General features: G+C 52.6%; 1 protein-coding gene across 1 annotated transcript in view; it reads left to right on the top strand.

The window, feature by feature from the left end:
* The window catches only part of LOC135506822 (transducin-like enhancer protein 4), a 150829-nt gene that overhangs the window by 124535 nt on the left and 8567 nt on the right, over window positions 1-17727 (top strand). The window contains exon 15 of the mRNA XM_064926250.1: window positions 75-322. Within this exon, the coding sequence (XP_064782322.1) occupies window positions 75-322 (248 nt within the window). The remainder of the gene's footprint in view (window positions 1-74; window positions 323-17727) is intronic.

Raw genomic sequence — 17727 nt, 5'->3', positions numbered from 1 at the left:
AACGCAAGTAACAATAACCCTCTTTGTGTGTGTTTGTGTGTGTTTGTGTATACATGCCTGTGTGCGTCTATCAGAACAGAGACAACTACATCCGTTCATGCCGGCTGCTGCATGACGGGCGGACTCTGATCATAGGAGGCGAGGCATCCACACTTTCAATCTGGGACCTAGCCTCACCCACCCCGCGTATCAAGGCAGAGCTAACGTCTTCCGCCCCGGCCTGCTACGCCCTCGCCATCTCTCCCGATGCCAAGGTCTGCTTCTCCTGCTGCAGCGACGGGAACATCGCCGTCTGGGATCTCCACAACCAGACATTGGTCAGGTAGGTACTGGTGTTGACCGACCTCAACAACCAGACACTGGTCAGGTAGGGACTGGTGTTGACAAACCTAAACAACCAGACACTGGTCAGGTAGGGACTGGTGTTGACCGACCTCAACAACCAGACACTGGTCAGGTAGGGTCTGGTGTTGACGGACCTAAACAACCAGACACTGGTCAGGTAGGGACTTGTGTTGACCGACCTCAACAAACAGACACTGGTCAGGTTGGGTCTGGTGTTGACCGATCTAAACAACCAGACACTGGTCAGGTAGGGACTGGTGTTGACGGACCTAAACAACCAGACCTGGTCAGGTAGGGGCTGGTGTTGACCGACCTAAACAACCAGACCTGGTCAGGTAGGGACTGGTGTTGACCGACCTAAACAAACAGACACTGGTCAGGTTGGGTCTGGTGTTGACCGATCTAAACAACCAGACACTGGTCAGGTAGGGACTGGTGTTGACTGACCTAAACAACCAGACCTGGTCAGGTAGGGGCTGGTGTTGACCGACCTAAACAACCAGACCTGGTCAGGTAGGGACTGGTGTTGACCGACCTAAACAATCAGACACTGGTCAGGTAGGGACTGTTGTTGACGGACCTCAACAACCAGACACTGGTCAGGTAGGGACTGGTGTTGACCGACCTCAACAACCAGACACTGGTCAGGTAGGGACTGGTGTTGACTGACCTAAACAACCAGACACTGGTCAGGTAGGGACTGGTGTTGACCGACCTCAACAACCAGACACTGGTCAGGTAGAGTCTGGTGTTGACTGACCTAAACAACCAGACTATGGTCAGCCAGGGACTGGTGTTGACTGACCTAAACAACCAGACACTGGTCAGGTAGGGTCTGGTGTTGACCGACCTCAACAACCAGACACTGGTCAGGTAGGGACTGGTGTTGACCGACCTCAACAACCAGACACTGGTCAGGTAGAGTCTGGTGTTGACTGACCTAAACAACCAGACTATGGTCAGCCAGGGACTGGTGTTGACTGACCTAAGCAACCAGACACTGGTCAGGTAGGGTCTGGTGTTGACCGACCTAAACAACCAGACACTGGTCAGGTAGGGACTGGTGTTGACCGACCTCAACAACCAGACACTGGTCAGGTAGAGTCTGGTGTTGACTGACCTAAACAACCAGACTATGGTCAGCCAGGGACTGGTGTTGACTGACCTAAACAACCAGACACTGGTCAGGTAGAGTCTGGTGTTGACTGACCTAAACAACCAGACTATGGTCAGCCAGGGACTGGTGTTGACTGACCAAAACAACCAGACACTGGTCAGGTAGGGACTGGTGTTGACCGACCTAAACAACCAGACACTGGTCAGGTAGGGTCTGGTGTTGACTGACCTCAACAACCAGACACTGGTCAGGTAGAGTCTGGTGTTGACCGACCTCAACAACCAGACTATGGTCAGCCAGGGACTGGTGTTGACTGACCTAAACAACCAGACACTGGTCAGGTAGGGTCTGGTGTTGACCGACCTCAACAACCAGACACTGGTCAGGTAGGGTCTGGTGTTGACCGACCTCAACAACCAGACACTGGTCAGGTAGGGTCTGGTGTTGACCGAACTAAACAACCAGACACTGGTCAGGTAGGGACTGGTGTTGACCGACCTAAACAACCAGACACTGGTCAGGTAGGGTCTGGTGTTGACTGACCTCAACAACCAGACACTGGTCAGGTAGAGTCTGGTGTTGACCGACCTCAACAACCAGACTATGGTCAGCCAGGGACTGGTGTTGACTGACCTAAACAACCAGACACTGGTCAGGTAGGGTCTGGTGTTGACCGACCTCAACAACCAGACACTGGTCAGGTAGGGTCTGGTGTTGACTGACCTCAACAACCAGACACTGGTCAGGTAGGGTCTGGTGTTGACCGACCTCAACAACCAGACACTGGTCAGGTAGAGTCTGGTGTTGACCGACCTAAACAACCAGACTATGGTCAGTCAGGGACTGGTGTTGACTGACCTCAACAACCAGACACTGGTCTGGTAGGGTCTGGTGTTGACCGAACTAAACAACCAGACACTGGTCAGGTAGGGTCTGGTGTTGACCGACCTAAACAAACAGACACTGGTCAGGTAGGGACTGGTGTTGACCGAACTAAACAACCAGACTATGGTCAGCTAGGGACTTGTGTTGACCGACCTCAACAACCAGACACTGGTCAGGTTGGGTCTGGTGTTGACCGACCTAAACAACCAGACACTGGTCAGGTAGGGACTGGTTTTGACGGACCTAAACAACCAGACCTGGTCAGGTAGGGGCTGGTGTTGACCGACCTAAACAACCAGACCTGGTCAGGTAGGGACTGGTGTTGACCGACCTAAACAATCAGACACTGGTCAGGTAGGGTCTGGTGTTGACCGATCTCAACAAGCAGACACTGGTCTGGTAGGGTCTGGTATTGACCGACCTAAACAACCAGACACTGGTCAGGTAGGGTCTGGTGTTGACGGACCTAAACAACCAGACACTGGTCAGGTAGGGTCTGGTGTTGACGGACCTAAACAACCAGACACTGGTCAGGTAGGGACTGGTGTTGACCGAACTAAACAACCAGACAAAGGTCAGGTAGGGTCTGGTGTTGACCGACCTAAACAACCAGACACTGGTCAGTTAGGGTCTGGTGTTGACCGACCTCAACAACCAGACACTGGTCAGGTAGGGACTGGTGTTGACCGACCTAAACAACCAGACTATGGTCAGGTAGAGTCTGGTGTTGACCGACCTAAACAACCAGACTATGGTCAGCCAGGGACTGGTGTTGACCGACCTAAACAATCAGACACTGGTCAGGTAGGGACTGGTGTTGACCGACCTAAACAACCAGACACTGGTCAGGTAGGGACTGGTGTTGACCGACCTAAACAACCAGACTATGGTCAGCCAGGGTCTGGTGTTGACTGACCTCAACAACCAGACACTGGTCAGGTAGAGTCTGGTGTTGACCGACCTCAACAACCAGACTATGGTCAGCCAGGGACTGGTGTTGACTGACCTAAACAACCAGACACTGGTCAGGTAGGGTCTGGTGTTGACCGACCTCAACAACCAGACACTGGTCAGGTAGGGTCTGGTGTTGACCGACCTCAACAACCAGACACTGGTCAGGTAGGGTCTGGTGTTGACCGAACTAAACAACCAGACACTGGTCAGGTAGGGACTGGTGTTGACCGACCTAAACAACCAGACACTGGTCAGGTAGGGTCTGGTGTTGACTGACCTCAACAACCAGACACTGGTCAGGTAGAGTCTGGTGTTGACCGACCTCAACAACCAGACTATGGTCAGCCAGGGACTGGTGTTGACTGACCTAAACAACCAGACACTGGTCAGGTAGGGTCTGGTGTTGACCGACCTTAACAACCAGACACTGGTCAGTTAGGGTCTGGTGTTGACCGACCTCAACAACCAGACACTGGTCAGGTAGGGTCTGGTGTTGACCGACCTCAACAACCAGACACTGGTCAGGTAGAGTCTGGTGTTGACCGACCTAAACAACCAGACTATGGTCAGCCAGGGACTGGTGTTGACTGACCTCAACAACCAGACACTGGTCTGGTAGGGTCTGGTGTTGACCGAACTAAACAACCAGACACTGGTCAGGTAGGGTCTGGTGTTGACCGACCTAAACAAACAGACACTGGTCAGGTAGGGACTGGTGTTGACCGAACTAAACAACCAGACTATGGTCAGCTAGGGACTTGTGTTGACTGACCTCAACAACCAGACACTGGTCAGGTTGGGTCTGGTGTTGACCGACCTAAACAACCAGACACTGGTCAGGTAGGGACTGGTTTTGACGGACCTAAACAACCAGACCTGGTCAGGTAGGGGCTGGTGTTGACCGATCTAAACAAACAGACACTGGTCAGGTAGGGACTGGTGTTGACCGAACTAAACAACCAGACTATGGTCAGCTAGGGACTTGTGTTGACCGACCTCAACAACCAGACACTGGTCAGGTTGGGTCTGGTGTTGACCGACCTAAACAACCAGACACTGGTCAGGTAGGGACTGGTTTTGACGGACCTAAACAACCAGACCTGGTCAGGTAGGGGCTGGTGTTGACCGACCTAAACAACCAGACCTGGTCAGGTAGGGACTGGTGTTGACCGACCTAAACAATCAGACACTGGTCAGGTAGGGTCTGGTGTTGACCGATCTCAACAAGCAGACACTGGTCTGGTAGGGTCTGGTATTGACCGACCTAAACAACCAGACACTGGTCAGGTAGGGTCTGGTGTTGACGGACCTAAACAACCAGACACTGGTCAGGTAGGGTCTGGTGTTGACGGACCTAAACAACCAGACACTGGTCAGGTAGGGACTGGTGTTGACCGAACTAAACAACCAGACACTGGTCAGGTAGGGTCTGGTGTTGACCGACCTAAACAACCAGACACTGGTCAGTTAGGGTCTGGTGTTGACCGACCTCAACAACCAGACACTGGTCAGGTAGGGACTGGTGTTGACCGACCTAAACAACCAGACTATGGTCAGGTAGAGTCTGGTGTTGACCGACCTAAACAACCAGACTATGGTCAGCCAGGGACTGGTGTTGACCGACCTAAACAATCAGACACTGGTCAGGTAGGGACTGGTGTTGACCGACCTAAACAACCAGACACTGGTCAGGTAGGGACTGGTGTTGACCGACCTAAACAACCAGACTATGGTCAGCCAGGGTCTGGTGTTGACTGACCTCAACAACCAGACACTGGTCAGGTAGAGTCTGGTGTTGACCGACCTCAACAACCAGACTATGGTCAGCCAGGGACTGGTGTTGACTGACCTAAACAACCAGACACTGGTCAGGTAGGGTCTGGTGTTGACCGACCTCAACAACCAGACACTGGTCAGGTAGGGTCTGGTGTTGACCGACCTCAACAACCAGACACTGGTCAGGTAGGGTCTGGTGTTGACCGAACTAAACAACCAGACACTGGTCAGGTAGGGACTGGTGTTGACCGACCTAAACAACCAGACACTGGTCAGGTAGGGTCTGGTGTTGACTGACCTCAACAACCAGACACTGGTCAGGTAGAGTCTGGTGTTGACCGACCTCAACAACCAGACTATGGTCAGCCAGGGACTGGTGTTGACTGACCTAAACAACCAGACACTGGTCAGGTAGGGTCTGGTGTTGACCGACCTTAACAACCAGACACTGGTCAGTTAGGGTCTGGTGTTGACCGACCTCAACAACCAGACACTGGTCAGGTAGGGTCTGGTGTTGACCGACCTCAACAACCAGACACTGGTCAGGTAGAGTCTGGTGTTGACCGACCTAAACAACCAGACTATGGTCAGCCAGGGACTGGTGTTGACTGACCTCAACAACCAGACACTGGTCTGGTAGGGTCTGGTGTTGACCGAACTAAACAACCAGACACTGGTCAGGTAGGGTCTGGTGTTGACCGACCTAAACAAACAGACACTGGTCAGGTAGGGACTGGTGTTGACCGAACTAAACAACCAGACTATGGTCAGCTAGGGACTTGTGTTGACTGACCTCAACAACCAGACACTGGTCAGGTTGGGTCTGGTGTTGACCGACCTAAACAACCAGACACTGGTCAGGTAGGGACTGGTTTTGACGGACCTAAACAACCAGACCTGGTCAGGTAGGGGCTGGTGTTGACCGATCTAAACAAACAGACACTGGTCAGGTAGGGACTGGTGTTGACCGAACTAAACAACCAGACTATGGTCAGCTAGGGACTTGTGTTGACCGACCTCAACAACCAGACACTGGTCAGGTTGGGTCTGGTGTTGACCGACCTAAACAACCAGACACTGGTCAGGTAGGGACTGGTTTTGACGGACCTAAACAACCAGACCTGGTCAGGTAGGGGCTGGTGTTGACCGACCTAAACAACCAGACCTGGTCAGGTAGGGACTGGTGTTGACCGACCTAAACAATCAGACACTGGTCAGGTAGGGTCTGGTGTTGACCGATCTCAACAAGCAGACACTGGTCTGGTAGGGTCTGGTATTGACCGACCTAAACAACCAGACACTGGTCAGGTAGGGTCTGGTGTTGACGGACCTAAACAACCAGACACTGGTCAGGTAGGGTCTGGTGTTGACGGACCTAAACAACCAGACACTGGTCAGGTAGGGACTGGTGTTGACCGAACTAAACAACCAGACACTGGTCAGGTAGGGTCTGGTGTTGACCGACCTAAACAACCAGACACTGGTCAGTTAGGGTCTGGTGTTGACCGACCTCAACAACCAGACACTGGTCAGGTAGGGACTGGTGTTGACCGACCTAAACAACCAGACTATGGTCAGGTAGAGTCTGGTGTTGACCGACCTAAACAACCAGACTATGGTCAGCCAGGGACTGGTGTTGACCGACCTAAACAATCAGACACTGGTCAGGTAGGGACTGGTGTTGACCGACCTAAACAACCAGACACTGGTCAGGTAGGGACTGGTGTTGACCGACCTAAACAACCAGACTATGGTCAGCCAGGGTCTGGTGTTGACTGACCTCAACAACCAGACACTGGTCAGGTAGAGTCTGGTGTTGACCGACCTCAACAACCAGACTATGGTCAGCCAGGGACTGGTGTTGACTGACCTAAACAACCAGACACTGGTCAGGTAGGGTCTGGTGTTGACCGACCTCAACAACCAGACACTGGTCAGGTAGGGTCTGGTGTTGACCGACCTCAACAACCAGACACTGGTCAGGTAGGGTCTGGTGTTGACCGAACTAAACAACCAGACACTGGTCAGGTAGGGACTGGTGTTGACCGACCTAAACAACCAGACACTGGTCAGGTAGGGTCTGGTGTTGACTGACCTCAACAACCAGACACTGGTCAGGTAGAGTCTGGTGTTGACCGACCTCAACAACCAGACTATGGTCAGCCAGGGACTGGTGTTGACTGACCTAAACAACCAGACACTGGTCAGGTAGGGTCTGGTGTTGACCGACCTTAACAACCAGACACTGGTCAGTTAGGGTCTGGTGTTGACCGACCTCAACAACCAGACACTGGTCAGGTAGGGTCTGGTGTTGACCGACCTCAACAACCAGACACTGGTCAGGTAGAGTCTGGTGTTGACCGACCTAAACAACCAGACTATGGTCAGCCAGGGACTGGTGTTGACTGACCTCAACAACCAGACACTGGTCTGGTAGGGTCTGGTGTTGACCGAACTAAACAACCAGACACTGGTCAGGTAGGGTCTGGTGTTGACCGACCTAAACAAACAGACACTGGTCAGGTAGGGACTGGTGTTGACCGAACTAAACAACCAGACTATGGTCAGCTAGGGACTTGTGTTGACTGACCTCAACAACCAGACACTGGTCAGGTTGGGTCTGGTGTTGACCGACCTAAACAACCAGACACTGGTCAGGTAGGGACTGGTTTTGACGGACCTAAACAACCAGACCTGGTCAGGTAGGGGCTGGTGTTGACCGATCTAAACAACCAGACCTGGTCAGGTAGGGACTGGTGTTGACCGACCTAAACAATCAGACACTGGTCAGGTAGGGTCTGGTGTTGACCGATCTCAACAAGCAGACACTGGTCTGGTAGGGTCTGGTATTGACCGACCTAAACAACCAGACACTGGTCAGGTAGGGTCTGGTGTTGACGGACCTAAACAACCAGACACTGGTCAGGTAGGGACTGGTGTTGACGGACCTAAACAACCAGACACTGGTCAGGTAGGAACTGGTGTTGACCGAACTAAACAACCAGACACTGGTCAGGTAGGGTCTGGTGTTGACCGACCTAAACAACCAGACACTGGTCAGTTAGGGTCTGGTGTTGACCGACCTCAACAACCAGACACTGGTCAGGTAGGGACTGGTGTTGACCGACCTAAACAACCAGACTATGGTCAGGTAGAGTCTGGTGTTGACCGACCTAAACAACCAGACTATGGTCAGCCAGGGACTGGTGTTGACCGACCTAAACAATCAGACACTGGTCAGGTAGGGACTGGTGTTGACCGACCTAAACAACCAGACACTGGTCAGGTAGGGACTGGTGTTGACCGACCTAAACAACCAGACTATGGTCAGCCAGGGACTGGTGTTGACTGACCTAAACAACCAGACACTTGTCAGGTAGGGTCTGGTGTTGACCGACCTCAACAACCAGACACTGGTCAGGTAGGGACTGGTGTTGACTGACCTAAACAACCAGACACTGGTCAGGTAGGGTCTTGTGTTGACTGACCTCAACAACCAGACACTGGTCAGGTAGGGTCTGGTGTTGACCGATCTCAACAACCAGACACTGGTCTGGTAGGGTCTGGTGTTGACCGACCTAAACAACCAGACACTGGTCAGGTAGGGTCTGGTGTTGACCGACCTAAACAACCAGACACTGGTCAGTTAGGGTCTGGTGTTGACCGACCTAAACAACCAGACTATGGTCAGCTAGGGTCTGGTGTTGACCGACCTAAACAACCAGACACTGGTCAGGTAGGGTCTGGTGTTGACCGAACTAAACAACCAGACACTGGTCAGGTAGGGTCTGGTGTTGACCGACCAAAACAACCAGACACTGGTCAGGTAGGGACTGGTGTTGACCGACCTAAACAACCAGACACTGGTCAGGTAGGGTCTGGTGTTGACCGACCTAAACAACCAGACTATGGTCAGCGAGGGACTGGTGTTGACCGACCTAAACAACCAGACACTGGTCAGTTAGGTCTGGTGTTGACCGACCTAAATAACCAGACACTGGTCAGGTAGGGTCTGGTGTTGACTGACCTAAACAACCAGACACTGGTCAGTTAGGGTCTGGTGTTGACCGACCTAAATAACCAGACACTGGTCAGGTAGGGTCTGGTGTTGACCGACCTAAACAACCAGACACTGGTCAGGTAGGGACTGGTGTTGACCGACCTAAACAACCAGACTATGGTCAGCTAGGGACTGGTGTTGACCGACCTAAACAACCAGACACTGGTCAGGTAGGGACTGGTGTTGACCGACCTAAACAATCAGACACTGGTCAGGTAGGGACTGTTGTTGACGGACCTCAACAACCAGACACTGGTCAGGTAGGGACTGGTGTTGACCGACCTCAACAACCAGACACTGGTCAGGTAGGGACTGGTGTTGACTGACCTAAACAACCAGACACTGGTCAGGTAGGGTCTGGTGTTGACCGACCTAAACAACCAGACACTGGTCAGTTAGGGTCTGGTGTTGACCGACCTCAACAACCAGACACTGGTCAGGTAGGGACTGGTGTTGACCGACCTAAACAACCAGACTATGGTCAGGTAGAGTCTGGTGTTGACCGACCTAAACAACCAGACTATGGTCAGCCAGGGACTGGTGTTGACCGACCTAAACAATCAGACACTGGTCAGGTAGGGACTGGTGTTGACCGACCTAAACAACCAGACACTGGTCAGGTAGGGACTGGTGTTGACCGACCTAAACAACCAGACTATGGTCAGCCAGGGACTGGTGTTGACTGACCTAAACAACCAGACACTTGTCAGGTAGGGTCTGGTGTTGACCGACCTCAACAACCAGACACTGGTCAGGTAGGGACTGGTGTTGACTGACCTAAACAACCAGACACTGGTCAGGTAGGGTCTTGTGTTGACTGACCTCAACAACCAGACACTGGTCAGGTAGGGTCTGGTGTTGACCGATCTCAACAACCAGACACTGGTCTGGTAGGGTCTGGTGTTGACCGACCTAAACAACCAGACACTGGTCAGGTAGGGTCTGGTGTTGACCGACCTAAACAACCAGACACTGGTCAGTTAGGGTCTGGTGTTGACCGACCTAAACAACCAGACTATGGTCAGCTAGGGTCTGGTGTTGACCGACCTAAACAACCAGACACTGGTCAGGTAGGGTCTGGTGTTGACCGAACTAAACAACCAGACACTGGTCAGGTAGGGTCTGGTGTTGACCGACCAAAACAACCAGACACTGGTCAGGTAGGGACTGGTGTGGACCGACCTAAACAACCAGACACTGGTCAGTTAGGTCTGGTGTTGACCGACCTAAATAACCAGACACTGGTCAGGTAGGGTCTGGTGTTGACTGACCTAAACAACCAGACACTGGTCAGTTAGGGTCTGGTGTTGACCGACCTAAACAACCAGACACTGGTCAGGTAGGGACTGGTGTTGACCGACCTAAACAATCAGACACTGGTCAGGTAGGGACTGTTGTTGACGGACCTCAACAACCAGACACTGGTCAGGTAGGGACTGGTGTTGACCGACCTCAACAACCAGACACTGGTCAGGTAGGGACTGGTGTTGACTGACCTAAACAACCAGACACTGGTCAGGTAGGGTCTGGTGTTGACCGACCTAAACAACCAGACACTGGTCAGTTAGGGTCTGGTGTTGACCGACCTCAACAACCAGACACTGGTCAGGTAGGGACTGGTGTTGACCGACCTAAACAACCAGACTATGGTCAGGTAGAGTCTGGTGTTGACCGACCTAAACAACCAGACTATGGTCAGCCAGGGACTGGTGTTGACCGACCTAAACAATCAGACACTGGTCAGGTAGGGACTGGTGTTGACCGACCTAAACAACCAGACACTGGTCAGGTAGGGACTGGTGTTGACCGACCTAAACAACCAGACTATGGTCAGCCAGGGACTGGTGTTGACTGACCTAAACAACCAGACACTTGTCAGGTAGGGTCTGGTGTTGACCGACCTCAACAACCAGACACTGGTCAGGTAGGGACTGGTGTTGACTGACCTAAACAACCAGACACTGGTCAGGTAGGGTCTTGTGTTGACTGACCTCAACAACCAGACACTGGTCAGGTAGGGTCTGGTGTTGACCGATCTCAACAACCAGACACTGGTCTGGTAGGGTCTGGTGTTGACCGACCTAAACAACCAGACACTGGTCAGGTAGGGTCTGGTGTTGACCGACCTAAACAACCAGACACTGGTCAGTTAGGGTCTGGTGTTGACCGACCTAAACAACCAGACTATGGTCAGCTAGGGTCTGGTGTTGACCGACCTAAACAACCAGACACTGGTCAGGTAGGGTCTGGTGTTGACCGAACTAAACAACCAGACACTGGTCAGGTAGGGTCTGGTGTTGACCGACCAAAACAACCAGACACTGGTCAGGTAGGGACTGGTGTGGACCGACCTAAACAACCAGACACTGGTCAGGTAGGGTCTGGTGTTGACCGACCTAAACAACCAGACTATGGTCAGCGAGGGACTGGTGTTGACCGACCTAAACAACCAGACACTGGTCAGTTAGGTCTGGTGTTGACCGACCTAAATAACCAGACACTGGTCAGGTAGGGTCTGGTGTTGACTGACCTAAACAACCAGACACTGGTCAGTTAGGGTCTGGTGTTGACCGACCTAAATAACCAGACACTGGTCAGGTAGGGTCTGGTGTTGACCGACCTAAACAACCAGACACTGGTCAGGTAGGGACTGGTGTTGACCGACCTAAACAACCAGACTATGGTCAGCTAGGGACTGGTGTTGACCGACCTAAACAACCAGACACTGGTCAGGTAGGGACTGGTGTTGACCGACCTAAACAATCAGACACTGGTCAGGTAGGGACTGTTGTTGACGGACCTCAACAACCAGACACTGGTCAGGTAGGGACTGGTGTTGACCGACCTCAACAACCAGACACTGGTCAGGTAGGGACTGGTGTTGACTGACCTAAACAACCAGACACTGGTCAGGTAGGGTCTAGTGTTGACCGACCTCAACAACCAGACACTGGTCAGGTAGAGTCTGGTGTTGACCGACCTCAACAACCAGACTATGGTCAGCCAGGGACTGGTGTTGACTGACCTAAACAACCAGACACTGGTCAGGTAGGGTCTGGTGTTGACCGACCTCAACAACCAGACACTGGTCAGGTAGGATCTGGTGTTGACCGACCTCAACAACCAGACACTGGTCAGGTAGGGTCTGGTGTTGACCGACCGCAACAACCAGACACTGGTCAGGTAGGGTCTGGTGTTGACTGACCTCAACAACCAGACACTGGTCTGGTAGAGTCTGGTGTTGACCAACCTAAACAACCAGACACTGGTCAGGTAGGGTCTGGTGTTGACCGACCTAAACAACCAGACTATGGTCAGCTAGGGACTGGTGTTGACCGACCTAAACAACCAGACACTGGTCAGGTAGGGTCTGGTGTTGACCGACCTAAACAACCAGACTATGGTCAGCTAGGGACTGGTGTTGACCGACCTAAACAACCAGACACTGGTCAGGTAGGGTCTGGTGTTGACCGACCTAAACAACCAGACACTGGTCAGGTAGGGTCTGGTGTTGACCGACCTAAACAACCAGACACTGGTCAGGTAGGGACTGGTGTGGACTGACCTAAACAACAAGACACTGGTCAGGTAGGGTCTGGTGTTGACCGACCTAAACAACCAGACTATGGTCAGCGAGGGACTGGTGTTGACCGACCTAAACAACCAGACACTGGTCAGGTAGGGTCTGGTGTTGACCGACCTAAACAACCAGACTATGGTCAGCTAGGGACTGGTGTTGACCGACCTAAACAAGCAGACACTGGTCAGGTAGGGTCTGGTGTTTACCGACCTAAACAACCAGACACTGGTCAGATATGGTCTGGTGTTGACCGACCTAAACAACCAGACACTGGTCAGGTAGGGACTGGTGTGGACCGACCTCAACAACCAGACACTGGTCAGGTAGGGTTTGGTGTTGACCGACCTAAACAACCAGACCATGGTCAGCTAGGGACTGGTGTTGACCGACCTAAACAACCAGACACTGGTCAGGTAGGGTCTGGTGTTGAACGACCTAAACAACCAGACACTGGTCAGGTAGGGTCTGGTGTTGACCGACCTAAACAACCAGACACTGGTCAGGTAGGGAATGGTGTGGACCGACCTAAACAACGAGACACTGGTCAGGTAGGGTCTGGTGTTGACTGACCTAAACAACCAGACTATGTTTAGTTAGGGACTGGTGTTGACCGACCTAAACAACCAGACACTGGTCAGGTAGGGTCTGGTGTTGAACGACCTAAACAACCAGACACAGGTCAGGTAGGGTCTGGTGTTGACCGACCTAAACAACCAGACACTGGTCAGGTAGGGACTGGTGTGTACCGACCTCAACAACCAGACACTGGTCAGGTAGGGTCTGGTGTTGACCGACCTAAACAACCAGACTATGGTCAGCTAGTGACTGGTGTTGACCAACCTAAACAACCAGACACTGGTCAGCTAGGGACTGGTGTTGACTGACCTAAACAACCAGACACTGGTCAGGTTGGGACTGGTGTGGACCGACCTAAACAACCAGACACCGGTCAGCTAGGGACTGGTGTTGACCGACCTAAACAACCAGACACTGGTCAGCTAGGGACTGGTGTTTACCGACCTAACAACCAGACACTGGTCAGCTAGGGACTGGTGTTGACCCACCTAAACAACCAGACACTGGTCAGCTAGGGACTGGTTTGGACCGACCTCAACAACCAGACACTGGTCAGGTAGGGTCTGGTGTTGACCGACCTAAACAACCAGACTATGGTCAGCTAGTGACTGGTGTTGACCAACCTAAACAACCAGACACTGGTCAGCTAGGGACTGGTTTTGACCGACCTAAACAACCAGACACTGGTCAGCTAGGGACTGGTGTTGACCGACCTAAACAACCAGACACTGGTCAGCTAGGGACTGGTGTTGACCGACCTAAACAACCAGACACTGGTCAGCTAGGGACTGGTGTTGACCGACCTAAACAACCAGACACTGGTCAGCTAGGGACTGGTGTGCACCGACCTAAACAACCAGCCACTGGTCAGCTAGGTTCTGGTGTTGACCCACCTAAACAACCAGACACTTGTCAGCTAGGGACTGGTGTGGACCGACCTAAACATCCAGACACTGGTCAGCTAGGGACTGTTGTGGACCGACCTAAACAACCAGACACTGGTCAGCTAGGGACTGGTGTGGACCGACCTAAACAACCAGACACTGGTCAGCTAGGGACTGGTGTTGACCGACCTAAACAACCAGACACTGGTCAGCTAGGGACTGGTGTTGACCGACCTAAACAACCAGACACTGGTCAGCTAGGGACTGGTGTTGACCCACCTAAACAACCAGACACTGGTCAGCTAGGGACTGGTTTGGACCGACCTAAACAACCAGACACTGGTCAGCTAGGGACTGGTGTTGACCGACCTAAACAACCAGACACTGGTCAGCTAGGGACTGGTGTTGACCGACCTAAACAACCAGACACTGGTCAGTTAGGGTCTGGTGTTGACCGACCTAAATAACCAGACACTGGTCAGGTAGGGTCTGGTGTTGACCGACCTAAACAACCAGACACTGGTCAGGTAGGGACTGGTGTTGACCGACCTAAACAACCAGACTATGGTCAGCTAGGGACTGGTGTTGACCGACCTAAACAACCAGACACTGGTCAGGTAGGGACTGGTGTTGACCGACCTAAACAATCAGACACTGGTCAGGTAGGGACTGTTGTTGACGGACCTCAACAACCAGACACTGGTCAGGTAGGGACTGGTGTTGACCGACCTCAACAACCAGACACTGGTCAGGTAGGGACTGGTGTTGACTGACCTAAACAACCAGACACTGGTCAGGTAGGGTCTGGTGTTGACCGACCTCAACAACCAGACACTGGTCAGGTAGAGTCTGGTGTTGACCGACCTCAACAACCAGACTATGGTCAGCCAGGGACTGGTGTTGACTGACCTAAACAACCAGACACTGGTCAGGTAGGGTCTGGTGTTGACCGACCTAAACAACCAGACTATGGTCAGCTAGGGACTGGTGTTGACCGACCTAAACAAGCAGACACTGGTCAGGTAGGGTCTGGTGTTTACCGACCTAAACAACCAGACACTGGTCAGATATGGTCTGGTGTTGACCGACCTAAACAACCAGACACTGGTCAGGTAGGGACTGGTGTGGACCGACCTCAACAACCAGACACTGGTCAGGTAGGGTTTGGTGTTGACCGACCTAAACAACCAGACCATGGTCAGCTAGGGACTGGTGTTGACCGACCTAAACAACCAGACACTGGTCAGGTAGGGTCTGGTGTTGAACGACCTAAACAACCAGACACTGGTCAGGTAGGGTCTGGTGTTGACCGACCTAAACAACCAGACACTGGTCAGGTAGGGAATGGTGTGGACCGACCTAAACAACGAGACACTGGTCAGGTAGGGTCTGGTGTTGACTGACCTAAACAACCAGACTATGTTTAGTTAGGGACTGGTGTTAACCGACCTAAACAACCAGACACTGGTCAGGTAGGGTCTGGTGTTGAACGACCTAAACAACCAGACACAGGTCAGGTAGGGTCTGGTGTTGACCGACCTAAACAACCAGACACTGGTCAGGTAGGGACTGGTGTGTACCGACCTCAACAACCAGACACTGGTCAGGTAGGGTCTGGTGTTGACCGACCTAAACAACCAGACTATGGTCAGCTAGTGACTGGTGTTGACCAACCTAAACAAACAGACACTGGTCAGCTAGGGACTGGTGTTGACTGACCTAAACAACCAGACACTGGTCAGGTTGGGACTGGTGTGGACCGACCTAAACAACCAGACACCGGTCAGCTAGGGACTGGTGTTGACCGACCTAAACAACCAGACACTGGTCAGCTAGGGACTGGTGTTGACCGACCTAACAACCAGACACTGGTCAGCTAGGGACTGGTGTTGACCCACCTAAACAACCAGACACTGGTCAGCTAGGGACTGGTTTGGACCGACCTAAACAACCAGACACTGGTCAGCTAGGGACTGGTTTTGACCGACCTAAACAACCAGACACTGGTCAGCTAGGGACTGGTGTTTACCGACCTAAACAACCAGACACTGGTCAGCTAGGGACTGGTGTTGACCGACCTAAACAATCAGACACTGGTCAGCTAGGGACTGGTGTTGACCGACCTAAACAACCAGACACTGGTCAGCTAGGGACTGGTGTGCACCGACCTAAACAACCAGCCACTGGTCAGCTAGGGTCTGGTGTTGACCCACCTAAACAATCAGACACTTGTCAGCTAGGGACTGGTGTGGACCGACCTAAACATCCAGACACTGGTCAGCTAGGGACTGGTGTGGACCGACCTAAACAACCAGACACTGGTCAGCTAGGGACTGGTGTGGACCGACCTAAACAACCAGACACTGGTCAGCTAGGGACTGGTGTTGACCGACCTAAACAACCAGACACTGGTCAGCTAGGGACTGGTGTTGACCCACCTAAACAACCAGACACTGGTCAGCTAGGGACTGGTGTTGACCCACCTAAACAACCAGACACTGGTCAGCTAGGGACTGGTTTGGACCGACCTAAACAACCAGACACTGGTCAGCTAGGGACTGGTGTTGACCGACCTAAACAACCAGACACTGGTCAGCTAGGGACTGGTGTTGACCGACCTAAACAACCAGACACTGGTCAGTTAGGGTCTGGTGTTGACCGACCTAAATAACCAGACACTGGTCAGGTAGGGTCTGGTGTTGACCGACCTAAACAACCAGACACTGGTCAGGTAGGGACTGGTGTTGACCGACCTAAACAACCAGACTATGGTCAGCTAGGGACTGGTGTTGACCGACCTAAACAACCAGACACTGGTCAGGTAGGGACTGGTGTTGACCGACCTAAACAATCAGACACTGGTCAGGTAGGGACTGTTGTTGACGGACCTCAACAACCAGACACTGGTCAGGTAGGGACTGGTGTTGACCGACCTCAACAACCAGACACTGGTCAGGTAGGGACTGGTGTTGACTGACCTAAACAACCAGACACTGGTCAGGTAGGGTCTGGTGTTGACCGACCTCAACAACCAGACACTGGTCAGGTAGAGTCTGGTGTTGACCGACCTCAACAACCAGACTATGGTCAGCCAGGGACTGGTGTTGACTGACCTAAACAACCAGACACTGGTCAGGTAGGGTCTGGTGTTGACCGACCTCAACAACCAGACACTGGTCAGGTAGGATCTGGTGTTGACCGACCTCAACAACCAGACACTGGTCAGGTAGGGTCTGGTGTTGACCGACCGCAACAACCAGACACTGGTCAGGTAGGGTCTGGTGTTGACCGACCTCAACAACCAGACACTGGTCTGGTAGAGTCTGGTGTTGACCGACCTAAACAACCAGACACTGGTCAGGTAGGGTCTGGTGTTGACCGACCTAAACAACCAGACTATGGTCAGCTAGGGACTGGTGTTGACCGACCTAAACAACCAGACACTGGTCAGGTAGGGTCTGGTGTTGACCGACCTAAACAACCAGACACTGGTCAGGTAGGGTCTGGTGTTGACCGACCTAAACAACCAGACACTGGTCAGGTAGGGACT

The sequence above is a fragment of the Oncorhynchus masou genome, chromosome 1, assembly GCF_036934945.1.
Source record: "Oncorhynchus masou masou isolate Uvic2021 chromosome 1, UVic_Omas_1.1, whole genome shotgun sequence".
Classification (NCBI taxonomy): Eukaryota; Metazoa; Chordata; class Actinopteri; order Salmoniformes; family Salmonidae; genus Oncorhynchus; species Oncorhynchus masou.
Note: the sequence above shows the minus strand (reverse complement) of the source record. Positions and strands in the feature narration are given on the sequence as shown.